This window comes from Stegastes partitus, unplaced genomic scaffold (genome assembly GCF_000690725.1).
Source record: "Stegastes partitus isolate 25-593 unplaced genomic scaffold, Stegastes_partitus-1.0.2 Scaffold1695, whole genome shotgun sequence".
Lineage (NCBI taxonomy): Eukaryota > Metazoa > Chordata > Actinopteri > Pomacentridae > Stegastes > Stegastes partitus.
In genome coordinates this window covers 93,515-107,739 of record NW_007579426.1, presented here as the reverse complement: position 1 = coordinate 107,739, position 14,225 = coordinate 93,515, and the positions used below count along the sequence as shown (strand labels likewise).

At 40.5% G+C, this 14,225-nt stretch overlaps 1 protein-coding gene across 1 annotated transcript in view; it reads right to left on the bottom strand.

The window, feature by feature from the left end:
• sos2 (son of sevenless homolog 2 (Drosophila)) overlaps window positions 1-14,225 on the bottom strand; it is a 50,768-nt gene that overhangs the window by 17,592 nt on the left and 18,951 nt on the right. The window contains exons 2-7 of the mRNA XM_008301658.1: window positions 13,030-13,155; window positions 11,876-12,007; window positions 11,507-11,671; window positions 11,214-11,420; window positions 5,810-5,953; window positions 3,208-3,318 (exon numbers count right to left, since the gene is read on the bottom strand). Of these exons, the coding sequence (XP_008299880.1) occupies window positions 3,208-3,318; window positions 5,810-5,953; window positions 11,214-11,420; window positions 11,507-11,671; window positions 11,876-12,007; window positions 13,030-13,155 (885 nt within the window). The remainder of the gene's footprint in view (window positions 1-3,207; window positions 3,319-5,809; window positions 5,954-11,213; window positions 11,421-11,506; window positions 11,672-11,875; window positions 12,008-13,029; window positions 13,156-14,225) is intronic.

Here is a 14,225-nt window from a genome sequence, read left to right as displayed (position 1 = left end):
AGCGGCTGAGTGCTCGACAGACACATCTATCTGACGGGGAGGAGGGAGGCACAAAGTCAAGAAGGATGGAAAGATGAAGCACATGCAAACAGACAAAAGCTGAGGAGGATGAGGAGGATGATGATGAGGAGCATACAGGTTGGATCTCCACTAGAGAAGGACACGTTCACACCAGGTGCAAGTGTCCAGGTGATGTTCTTGTTGTACAAAGAAGGCGGAGATGATGAGATGGAGAGTCAGTTTGTGAAGATGATCTGAACACACACATCTCTGCATTCACACACTCAAGGAGAACTGATGTCGAATATCACCTTTGACCAGATTCTATAACAAACAACCTCTTTAATTTAATCTACATTTACAGAATCTAGATTTATATTTTGCACCTTCTTCTCATATGCATCTTGTATTTATACACTCCATGTTTACATACGTTTAGATACATCCTTGTACTTTCTGCACTATTTTAAGTCACTATATTTCCATATATATTAAGCAATGTGTGAATATCCAGAAGTTCAACATCAGTTATGCTGCTATTTTTATAGTTCTTAATACATTAAATAGACTATCCTTATCACTGCTTCACAGGTTACACTATTACACGCTACATTTCCACTAGATTTTTATAATTTCCCATTTCTTACTGTAGTTAAAAACATATTGTCTATTTTTGTGAACGCACTGCTGCTTTATTTCGTTGTCGTCGTACATTAAGTGACTCTGCTGTTATTGTGATTAACAAGTCATGGTTTATATAAAGCGATTGCTCTCTAATGTTCAGATTTTCTTTGTTTTGCATGATAACTTTGAGTTTTTCACATTTTCAAACTGTAAAAAAACCCACACCTGTCAACACTGGGGTGTTTGTTGGACTGTTAGTGAACAAAACAAGCCATTTTCAGAGCTACCCTGGGGTAGTTCACTATGAAAAATTAAACACTGATATCATCTTAATAACAGACACATAAGGAACTTTTAAGGAGCCCAAAGCCTTTAAATGTGTGGTTTTGTCTTAGCAGCTACTAAAAACTGATTCTCACAAAAAAGAAACAGAGCAAATCTTCACAGGAAATCAGCTAATGTTTGGCATTTACACAAAAACAGCTGATGTGGTTGTCTACATAGTTTCTATTGATTGATTGATCAGCTTTAACATTAAGGCAGCACTTAATTATTTTCATTGTTAAATAATCTGCCACATATTTCCTTGTTTAACCCTTTTTATCAATAAAATGTCACTAAAATATTCCGTTTATTTCCACACAGCTCAGAAAATGGCAGCTCCTCATCATAAGGAAGCTGAAACTGGACACAAATTTTAAAAAATGAATTGAATCCAAAACATTTTGTGTTGATTGAATGACTGATTATTAAACTAACACTTGAGGATGCTGATCTCTACTTGCTACCCCTGAAACAAAACAAGGTGTTTCAAATGACTACTGTGTTATCAATATAGTGCAAAAATAACGCTGTATTTTTAACTCCGGTGCCCTTTCTCCCGCTCTCGTACAATGAGTTTATGAAAACAAGTGCTGGGTGTGGGTAATCAGAGGACAGTGTTGATCTAAGTGGGGTTACAGTGGTGGTTGGAGGGTAAACACAGCGAGGCCTCAACCTGAGCTGGAAATCGACTGTTGTTGACTTTCCTCAGCACCAGCAGAGTCAGAAGACACACAGGAGGCTTCTGGGTAGTTCATCTAATACAAGTCTTCATTTTAATTGAACAAAATTGGGCGTTTTTGTGCAAAATCTTGAGATAAAGAGCAGAAAATCAGCCCCCTCCTCTGTAAATACTGTTGCGTTTAGCTCGGAGCTCTGCCGCCGCCGCCGCTTCATGTGAAGTCGGCCTTCGGTCTTTGGCCTGAGAAAACACCAGCAAATATTTCATCTTCAAAGGCTGCCAAACTGCACCCCACCGAGCATAATTCAATGCTATTCTTGTGAGGAATGTCCAAATAAAACAATGCGGCAGCAGTGAATAAACTGTACACAGGACGCTGAATATGTCATGACAGGCCCTCAGACGATATTTGGAGGAATTCCACTGGACGCTCAGGTTAACATCAAAGCAGCACCGGAACAAATACTGAAACGCTGTTTGCTGGGTGTTAACACATAAATGACCTGCATGTTCCTTCATATTTAAAACAAACCTTTTTTTGTTCTTTTACATTTTTATGACATTTTTGGGGGGGGGTTTCTAAGAAAGCTCACACTGGAGAAGGACAGGAAAGATGTGATGGTGAGATATCACAGCTGTAACGGTTACGAATATTAAAACCCAACAGGGTTATTAAATGTGTAAAATTATTCGGATTCAAACTCACAGGAAGTAAAGAACACGAGGAGCAAAACATGTTTTAAAGCTACAGAGACCGCGAGAGCTGACGCGTCCAAATAAGTGAAGCATCTCGCCGACAGACTTGTAAAAAGAATTCAAAGAGCAACCAGCTAGCGAATGTAAAAGATGATATAAATCAAACTTCTTTCACCGTCAGAGTTTGACAAGATAATTAGCTATGAGCAATGACAACTGTTAAACTCAGCTTTATCTGTTGAGTTAACAATATGCAAACTAAGCCTTCATGCTGCTGACGTGAACTTTGTCGTAGTTCGTAAGCTGCTAAAAGTCAGGCGTGTGCAGCTCAACAACTCCTACAATGTTCATTTAAACTCAGTCTGTACTGATAAGTGTTGAGACATTTTTGTCAATAACTATTAGAATGTTCAAAATGTACAAAATGCGTTCAGCAGAATGCAGACCTGCTAACATTATGTGATCAGCCTATTAAGCAATGTTTAACGAGTGATTTTTGTTTGGAAATATGAAGTTAAATATAAAATAAATGATGTATATTGGACATTAGATTACTGTATATAATGCAAAAGCTTTAACAATGCTGTGACCCATTTCGCTTCTACATATGAGAACGTAAGGAAGCAGGCATGCTCAGAATCGTGACACCATCACCAAGTAACTAAAAACATCAGGGTTTTTTAAAGATGAAAATTCCACATTTTTGTCATTTTTTTTGTTAAACGTGTCGAATTCTGCACGATAACAATCCTAAAAGCAGCAAGTTTGATGAAAGCTTTAGCTCTTGAAGGGTGAAAATTTGGAAAATCATCTTTTTTTTCTCATTTAATTTCTGTACATCATGTTATTTTCTATTCAGGACGAGCTCCGATCAAACATCTCACCTGAAAGTAGAGGCCAACCGTTGGTCGCGCCATCAGGTTGTTGAAGTGCTCATGAAAATCCCTGTTGAGGATGTCCTGGGACAAGGTCTCGTAGGGGTCGAACGCCTGCTCCTAAACACACAGGAATCATCCAAGAGTTAATGTTGACATAATATTGTTGATGGTGCTCAGATGATTACTTTTAGAAATCTGTGTCACTTAGACTCAAAAGAAAGAATCTGATTTTTTTTTGTAAATTCTTGTCAAAAAAGTGAAATTAAATTGACCATGATTCAATGTTGAAAGGCAATAAAAGAGGAAATCTTCCAATGACGGTGAACAGGTGCTATATGATGATATTTCTACCAGCTGAGAAATCATGAGGAGTTTACAAAATGCATGAAGAAGTCAAAATAGCACCAGAATTCCCCTGTAGCTCACACAAATGAAGGTACGCTCTCACGAGAAGGTGATTCTGAAACCTGAACCAAACAGTCGCATGACAAGAACCACCACCAGCTTTAATTTTAGTTTTCTGTTCTGTTTTTTGGTTTGTTCAGACGTCTTGGGTCAGTTCTGTGACCACGTTTCAGTCGAGCTGCTACCAAAATTTGTTCAGAAGTGAAACTGATCGCGCCACAAGTTTGTCTTAATCGAACTAAACTTGTCGCACGTAGACTGACTTGACTTGTTGGTCGTTATCCAACTGTTCGATTATTTCACACTTTGGAAGTACAACATTTCTTGTAGAAATTAACGAGCAGGCATCTCAAATAAAAAGTCCATAATACGTGATAATAAATGCTATTTGTTCTTTCTCTGATTGGTGGTAAGGACCTCATGAACAATTCATACGGACTTATTCATGCTGATTTATGTCACATATCAGCTCATGTGATTTAGCTGTTTTTTTTTTTCCCCACCAACTTCACAAACTAAACAACTGTATCACATCTACACTTCTTTCCTACACTCAATGATTTGACCTTCTAATAATCTAAGTCATACGAAGTCAGAAAAATTTGCCAGTCTGGTTTTTTAAGTGACAACTGCTTCGTACCTCTGCGAGATCTTCAAAGCAGCTGCCCACCAGCGGATGAGGGCTGCCGTCGGCCGTCATCTCCACGGCGTCCTCGATCAGTCCGAGCAGCTTCACCGTCAGCTCGTGGATGTCCAGGATGTTGCTGAAGATCACCTCCACGTCCTGCAACGGCCAGAAAACATGGATGAGCGATGCAAACTGGTGTTTACAGTGCTGGCAGCGGGGTAAAGGATGAGGGCTGCTTCCTTTAAAAGTCACCCTTTTTGCCTTCTGCAGCTTTTAAGGTGTAACGTAAAGAATTGAGCTGCTTATTACGAACAAGCAGATTAACAACAACCAGATTATGAACTCTCATTCGGGTCTACACTCCCTCCCGCTCGACCAACAAAAGCCGCCTGATACAACCACCACAACAAGGCCAGAGGTCGATAGCTAGACTCTTCTCCTCTGTGGTTCCCCAGTGGTGGAACGAGCTACCAAACTCTGTTCAATCTGTAGACTCCCGCTCAGTCTTTAAGAAAAGACTGAAGACCCAGATCTTCACTGAACACCTTTGCACTTGACAGACTGAAAACAAACAACAATAAAATAAAATAAAATTTCCTTTTACCTCCCACACAGCCTGCTGTTGGCATCAACGTCCTGTCACACTTGAACTTGTTCTGTGGCACTTATCTAGATTGTTCTCTCCTGACTAGGTCCTTGCTTGTGTTGTATCTGCTCTCAGATGTACGTCTCTTTGGACAAAAGCGTCTGCTAAATGAAACTGTACAATTGTAGATGACAGTGTGAAATCAGAGAACGAGAACGCTCCACGCAGGTGGTCAGTATTCAAAGTTTGGTGCCGTCTAGTTGGAGCGTTTGGACTGATATTCCAGNATTTCTACCAGCTGAGAAATCATGAGGAGTTTACAAAATGCATGAAGAAGTCAAAATAGCACCAGAATTCCCCTGTAGCTCACACAAATGAAGGTACGCTCTCACGAGAAGGTGATTCTGAAACCTGAACCAAACAGTCGCATGACAAGAAGAACCACCAGCTTTATTTTTAGTTTTCTGTTCTGTTTTTTGGTTTGTTCAGACGTCTTGGGTCAGTTCTGTGACCACGTTTCAGTCGAGCTGCTACCAAAATTTGTTCAGAAGTGAAACTGATCGCGCCACAAGTTTGTCTTAATCGAACTAAACTTGTCGCACGTAGACTGACTTGACTTGTTGGTCGTTATCCAACTGTTCGATTATTTCACACTTTTGAAGTACAACATTTGTTGTAGAAATTAACTAGCAGACATCTCAAATAAAAAGTCTATAATACATGATAATAAATGCTATTTGTCCTTTCTCTAATTGGTGGAAAGGACCTCATCAACGATTCATTCAGACTTATTCATGCTGATTTATGTCACATATCAGCTCATGTGATTTAGCTGTTTTTTTTTTTCCCCACCAACTTCACAAACTAAACAACTGTACCACATCTACACTTCTTTCCTACACTCAATGATTTGACCTTCTAATAATCTAAGTCATACGAAGTCAGAAAAATTTGCCAGTCTGGTTTTTTAAGTGACAACTGCTTCGTACCTCTGCGAGATCTTCAAAGCAGCTGCCCACCAGCGGATGAGGGCTGCCGTCGGCCGTCATCTCCACGGCGTCCTCGATCAGTCCGAGCAGCTTCACCGTCAGCTCGTGGATGTCCAGGATGTTGCTGAAGATCACCTCCACGTCCTGCAACGGCCAGAAAACATGGATGAGCGATGCAAACTGGTGTTTACAGTGCTGGCAGCGGGGTAAAGGATGAGGGCTGCTTCCTTTAAAAGTCACCCTTTTTGCCTTCTGCAGCTTTTAAGGTGTAACGTAAAGAATTGAGCTGCTTATTACGAACAAGCAGATTAACAACAACCAGATTATGAACTCTCATTCGGGTCTACACTCCCTCCCGCTCGACCAACAAAAGCCGCCTGATACAACCACCACAACAAGGCCAGAGGTCGATAGCTAGACTCTTCTCCTCTGTGGTTCCCCAGTGGTGGAACGAGCTACCAAACTCCACCAAAAGACTAAAGACCCAGCTCTTCACTGAACACCTTTGCACTTGACAGACTGAAAACAAACAACAATAAAATAAAATAAAATTTCCTTTTACCTCCCACACAGCCTGCTGTTGGCATCAACGTCCTGTCACACTTGAACTTGTTCTGTGGCACTTATCTAGATTGTTCTCTCCTGACTAGATCCTTGCTTGTGTTGTATCTGCTCTCAGATGTACGTCTCTTTGGACAAAAGCGTCTGCTAAATGAAACTGTACAATTGTAGATGACAGTGTGAAATCAGAGAACGAGAACGCTCCACGCAGGTGGTCAGTATTCAAAGTTTGGTGTCGTCTAGTTGGAGCGTTTGGACTGATATTCCAGCTAAACAACACAGCTGACTTATCTACATGTTTTAATTTCAGTTTCAGCTTTTGATTTAATTGTTTTGAAGGCGGTATGAACCACTGTTACTGGAAATCTTTCCTTTCATTCCACAACAACTGCGACCACAGGGATGCCTGAAGCCTTATTCATGTAGAAATCCCAGCTAGAGTTCCACATGACCAAATTACAAATGGTTCTGCTGTGGATATCTAGCCACGCTTTTCTTAATGGGTAATAGGAGAGATTTTGAAACTGTGGTGTGACTCTTCAGGGCTGTGCAGGAGACATGAAGTGAAGATGCTACGTGAGGTGACGTGGACAGGTGCATGCTGGTGTCGTCTGGCCTGCAAATTCGACCCAATTATCAACTCAGCCAGCAGCTGCGGCAGCATTAGAGGTCGTAACATGCTGGTTCTTCTGTTTCAAATCATCTGGGGCCTTTTGCTAAACCATCTCTGATATATGTGAAACTTTTCAATCATAAACTATAAATATTTAAAGTGGTATGTGTGACGTTTTTGCTTGATACATTAAGAGATAATCTGTTTCAAATACTGCACTTTCTACCCACTTTGAACAACAATATCTGATGAACTATTGAAGATAAAAGCCTGAAAATGTCACTGTTGTTTCTCATCACGTCATTGATTCAGAGTTTCAATAATGAAAATCAAATAATCTCAGGTGGTTTTAAGCATAAAAGACAAATTGAAGCCATCATCAGAAGCCCCATCTTTGACCACACACTAACAAAAAAACATGATAACACAGAAGTCAACCAGTAATACTTTCTGACTCATGTCTAGCTTCATGTCACATATGCATATTTTTTGATTCAATGAGCCCAAATAAATATCCACAAATCCACTCTGAAAGCATATAAAAACAACGCTCTGAATTACGGGTGCAGCGGGTCACAACAATCAAGGTTGAGATGATATCTGGACTTTTAAATCATAGATCGGATCATTTTTGGGATCAGAAGAAGTCACTGTTGCTGTAAAATGCACTTAGCATGTATTTTAAATATACTAATACTAATTTGTGTCTTATAAATCTAACTCTGCATTGATCTTTAGGGAAATATTCCTCACCGAGTATCGTTTCGCTCTTTCTTTGTAAGCAGGATTACGCAAAAACTACCTTGACAGAGGACTGCGCTCTCCAATTTCCTTCCCAAATTTGCAAATAATCCGCAGTTCACATGCCTGTCAAGCCGTGGGACACTCCTAATTATTAAATCTCTATTCCCAAAGTAATCTAACTGTCTTTACAACCATGAGTATGCTGATAACAGTCATTTCTGACAGCTACTTTGGCTTTCTTATAGTGGTGCGAGTGCCAAACTATTAAAAAAAAAAAAAGTTGGTGCAGATGTAGCTGTCTCAGTTTTGCGTGGGGGTAGACAGAGTGTCAGACAGCCTGTTTTTCTTAACATGATGTTTAAGAAATCCTCTTGCCAAAGAAAACTGACAACAATCAGGTTTTCTAAGTGCATGTAAACACAGTAAGTGTGTAGCAGGCTGCTGCTGCTGCTGCTGAAAGAGCTCCCATCCACGGCCAGCCTCTCTTGTATAAATAAATGTTTAAAAAATACGACAACAACAGGCTCAATTTGCCCGAGGAAATAATTAGCCAAGCAGATGAGGACCCTAAAATAGCGCGGAGTGATTATCGACTGCTCAAGTCTGAATAGAAGTTCAGCCCTGTCATTATTTGACCGTAACACTTTCTTGACATCTCCGAGTAATTTCAGATTATGCTGCGTTTCAACAGACATAATTGAGGTTGCTCTGGCGGGGGCTGCAGATGTTGTTCCTGTCTCAACATAATTACATGTTCTGCATTCCACTGGGCCTCACAAAGGTTTATCCTCCTCACCCAAATGATACCACAAATTACCCAACCCAAAATATGCAAAGCCACAGCGACCCATTAAACTCAACTTTCCACTCGGCGCTTCTCGATCCGTAGACGCGCTGTTCGATTCCTTACTTTATCGACGCTTTCCTCTCTTTTTTATTTGCAAAATCAGACAAGTTGTAATTAGTATTTTGCTTCGTTGGTTGACCCTCTGAGACAGATATGAGCGTCTATTTACTGGAGGAGTCAGAGAGCAGTGGTGATGGCACAAAACTGGAGCTTTGACCCTTTTTATTAGGCATGTTTGAAGAGGTGTGACCTTCTGCATACACAGTGATTTCTCTGACTGTGCAGTAATCTCGTAAAGTTAGTTCTGAGTGAGGAGGAACTTTAAACCGAGAAGCTTTTTTCACGGTGCATCGTATCAAAGCAGTGCTGAGCCGACTCAAAGGGAAAGAAACAAATACGCAGCGGTGAAGTTGCGTTTGCTCGACTCTGTAAAATCTGTTTGGGTTTTCCACACAGCTCCTGATTAGCAGTTAGCCGATTACAGAGTTTCAGCTGTAATCTTTAAATGATCTTACGCTGGATTTGGCTGAAATGGCTTTGATGGAAACTTGACTGTTTGTTTATGAGCTGGCTTTGGAGTAAACTGGCCACGGCTACTTATTCAGCACAAGAGGTGGAGAACCTGTCACCTTCTGGGGAAGTTACGGCGTGTTGTTGGTTTTCTTGTTCATGCGCTTCACTTTGGTAACACTGTGAAGCAGCCGTTGATTCATTCTTCTCTAATTAGTGAGGTCTCCACTTCCTCTTGTCATATATTACCAGAGTGATAAACAGAAGGTGTTATATAACCAGCACTGAGCGGCTGTATGAACTAAAACTTCATTCTTTGACGTTTACTGAACTGCACTCCTGACACGCTGAGTGACTACACAGCTTCTTCTTCTAAGACTCCCTCTAGATAAAAACAAGTTTTTTACCTTGTAACAAGCCCATATCGTGTTTTTATACGATAGACATTCATACATGAGCAAAATCAGCACTATGGCAAATGTTAATGACGATACAGTGTCCCAGAGCATGCATTCAGACTTTAGTGTTTCATATGACGCAAAACTGAGGAATCAATTTCGTCAGCTTGTAGCGCGGCTTTCCTTGTTGTTATTCTTCTTCAGGATCTGTTTCTGGTTCCTACTTGTATGGCAGAATTACTCCAATGTTACAACTTACCACTGTGTAGCATAGAATAGCTTTACTTCATTGATCTAGATCAAGCAGTGTGGCAGAGTCACATCTAAGACATTTAAAGCAGCAGTCCCCAACCACCGGGCTGTGGACCGGTACCGGGCTGTGGGTCATTTGGCACCGGGCCACACAGAAAGAAAAAAAAAAAAGTTGTATTGTTTTATTTTTATTTCCAGTGTAGTCTACAGGATGTTTTATTTTGAAAAATGACTAGCTCGTCTTCCTGTCACTTCCGTTTTCATGCCCGACCGTTAAACGAAGCCGTCAGTCTAATCGCTGCCGAAATGCATAAAAAAAAAACAAACGTCTCCGGAGAGCTTCTTTGGAAAGTGGGAGAGATTTGATACTGAGACAGAAGAAAAAGTAAACACATATTTAACAAGTCATTTTATTCGGTTGTGAAACTTTTTAATATAAAAAAACTATTATTTTTGTTATGTGTGCAATGACCGGTCCGTAGAAAAATTTATTGCGTAAAACCGATCCGTAGTGCAAAAAAGGTTGGGGATCGCTGATTTAAAGGGAAGAAGACCTTATTTTTCTTTTTTTTAAAAAGTGTAACTTTGGTGCACATTGATGTATTTTAATTAAAATTTCATTTACCAACAAAATGTTTAAAGTGTTTCAAAAAAGAAAAAGTTGATGCAGCCACCTTTTTTCTGAATTTGTTACCTTTTTTTCCTGTTGTAGCTGAAAATCTAAAACTTTTCAGACGGGCACTGGTGTCGTCACTGTTGTTTCTTTTTGGACTCATCATGCAGGTAAACAAGAAGACTGAAACAAAGCTTATTTTAGCAGCGTCTGTTCTGATTCAAACTTCTTAAGTGTGAATATTTTTAAATTCTTACCTCTTCTATGAAAGGAAATATCTTTGGGTTGAGAAATTTGAAGAAGTTATCTTGGTGTCTGAGAAACACCGATTCATATTTTTCATAATTATAACAGATGAGCAACTAACCGACCAATTCAGAAAACAATCAAGAGATTAAACGATTAGTTGAAGCCCTACAACTTGAACAAATTCTCTTTCCATTTATTAAGTGGATCCTACTGGGACAAATCACTTAATAATGATAAATAAGGAAAACCCACATATGGGTTTTGGTGTGGCGTCGCAGCAGAATGAACACAACGTAAAAAAAAATGTAAATATATGGAGATGATGGGGTTTATCATGCAATTAATGTAAATCTGGTGATGCTGGCTCAACTCTGTTTTTGTATGAGTAGCTGAATACTGTCCACAACACTGATGAGTGGTTGTAGTTGTTGGCAAAACCTCTTCTCAGAACATGGGAGTAAACGTGTGAAAACAGGGTGTAATAATTTGAGTCTATGTTGCATTTCAATATTGAGATCAAGGATTCTGCACAACACGTTTACATGAGTCTGAAATGATTCCTCCAAATAAACAACGCTGAAATGTTCACAGCTTTTGAATTTGAGGCCCCCCCTCACCTGAGCCGTGAAGATCTTTGGGTTGGACAGGAAGTGACGCCGGAACACTTTGATGATCAGGTCGAGCTCTCGCAGGTACTGCCGCTCCTCTGCGATTTCAAGCCTCACCAGGTCGTCGTACGTGAGCTCCCCGGAGGACGACGGCTCCTCTGGGCACTGCGACATCAGGCCGAAGTCCTCCTCCTGGTCAAACATGTCCATCAGCACCTGGAAACACGAGCGACAGCCAATCAGTCGGGAGTCCATCAGAAGCGTTTTCCTTCTTCCCCGTCGTCACGTTTGACAGCTCTCACCTTGTCTGCGCACATGGACACCTTGATGTCCTGCTGGCTGATGTCAAAGTGACGGATGTTGCCGACGTAGTTGCCCGCCAGTTTCAGTATATCTGCTGATATGTACTCAAGCACTGCCACGATGTACAGGGAAACATGGTAGTCCACTTTGTATCCCAAAACCTCCTGTTGGAAGAAAAAGCAGAACGTTTAGCGTCAGTCTGAACCTGCGTGACGACGGACCGCATCACTTCAGGCTAATTTAATTAACCCGAACCGAGCTGTCAAAACAGCAAGCTAAACTGGATTAACAAATATTTCCCGGCAGCTGTTTGCATCTGAAGATAGGGAGTAGTTAGACAGAGAGATGTGCTGTTCAGGAGTCTTTACCTTCAGCAATGGGTGTATCTTGTCCACGGGGAGAAGTAAGGGGTTTCGTCTCTTACGCTTCTCGATAGCCGACTGGGCGTCGGCGATCGCCCACTTATCGATGGGGTGGGGGAAAGTTTTCTGGACGCGTTCCTGGTGGGAGGGAAGAGGTAAAGTTATTTAGGAAGGCCAGAAGTCTTGTTAAATATTGTTGAGATTGCATTCATGGAGCACAGTCGTCTCTTCAGTGATCACATAACGCCAGTGTTGGCCTCTCTCCACTGGATTCCTGTACGTTTTAGGATTGATTTTAAGATTTGGTTGTTTGTTTAGAAAAGGTATTAAATGTCTTGACGCTTCCTTATTTAGCAAAACTGTTCCATTTTTATACCCAAGTTAGAGCACTGAGGTCAACCAAGCAGACGTTCTTAGATGTTTCAAGATCTCGACACACAAAAAAAACAAAACGATCACACCTTTGCAGTCGCTGCACTTGATCTGTGGACGACTTTCCCTCTTGATGTAACAACTGCTGAGACTTCAGAAACCTTTAGGTCACTGCTCTAGATGTGCCTCTTCTTTTTGATTTAATCTCTTACTGTGTTGTATCGTTTATGTTTTCTTTATTGTATTGTGTTTTTATCCATATTTATCTTTTATAGTCTACTGTGTTTATGTCTTTTCGGTTGCTATTTATAATTTTACAGCACTTTGGTTCACTCCTGTTGCTTAAGTGTTCTTTTTAAATACAAATTGACTTGACCATTGGAAAGAAATGCCATGAGGATAAGATAAGATACGATAAGATACGATAAAATAAGATAAGATAAGCCTGTATTATTCTCACGGTGGGGGAAATTTGCAGTATTACGGCAGCAAAGATATTGCAAACATTTAGGGAATGTTCTATAAATATCTTTATTGCACGTATCAGTGGTATTAAACTGATTTTTTGATGAATAGAAACACTGAGTCTTAATATTGCACAGATTATTTATATTGCACAGACTGTATGTGAGCAGAAAACTAACAATATCGTGTATTTTTATACAGCATATATTTCACACAATGACCATTAAGCACTGAGCAGGATCTGTTAAGGTGGACTTTTCCTCCATTTCCCATATCACCAGTTCAGATTTCTAACAGATACCAGGACAGTGTGAAGGCTTTACCTCGACATCCTGCACGGAGCGAGGCTGGGCCACACACAGCATGTTGAGCAGCTGCAGGATCAGCTCCTCGATGTGCTGGAGGGCATCCTCCTTCGCCGTCAGGTTTGGGTGGACCTGCTTCTGTACCTGAACGTTAGAGACAAAACGAGTCAGACACGACACAACGGTGGAAAAATCTCAATCTCACATGCAGTAAAACTGTTTTTTTGAGTTTATTTTAGGAGAGGAAGAAGAAGAAGAAAAAAAAAGGCCTCCTGCACTGCTGACATGATGTAAACTGAAACTGATTGTAACCATCTGGTATGATGCACCTCAGCCGGGCTCGCGCTTCATGACGTCAAGACTGCAAGTACAGACAATCACCGAACGAACATAAACGCCTTTTCTTGGTCTTCAAAGGGTTACACTGGTGTTTCTTTTTTTTTTTCTCCTACATTTCAACCCACTGACGGCAAATTATATGTGATTCTTGTCATAGCTGGTAATTTTCCAAAGTTTATCTTCAAATAAAAAGGTAAACCTCTAGTTTAGTCTCATTTGAAAACAATGGGAAAATGAAGCTGCAGAAATCACTTGCACAGAGGAATATTTCAGGAGTGCTTTTAAGGAAGCTCAGACATCACTCAGCGAGCAAACAACCTAATTCAAGAGACAGTGAAATAAAACAAAACACAAGTTCTTACTCCTGAGTTCACTGATCAGTTAGTTCTTATTTCTGTATTCCAATATATGTCGTGCTCTTTTCTCTTTCTGTAAGACGTTAATTGTGTTTGAGGACTCCTAAAATCCTACATTCTGTGATTCACTTCCTTATTTATCCATTTATAAAACCACTCATTCGATTGTAGAGGCCAGCAGAGTGATATTACAGCAAGAGGTGTGTGTTCAGATGACATCATGCAAGAACCTTGAGCATATTTCCAAAAAATGTGGTTGAACTTCAATCTATTAATTTCCCCCTTCAATTCTGGAGGGATGAATGAATGCAAGTCGTCCTGTACAGCTCTGTACTACACTGTATGTGCTAAGAAACACTCACATTACATTTCACTGGGAAATACTAAGGAAGACAGACACTTTGACTGTGCTTTAGTGTCACTACTGAGCAAAAAAGGGGGGGAAAAAAAATCATTATCCATTTCACCTTTTCGACATTGTAAATACTAGATTTGACTTTGTGAGTGGGATGCAAGGTG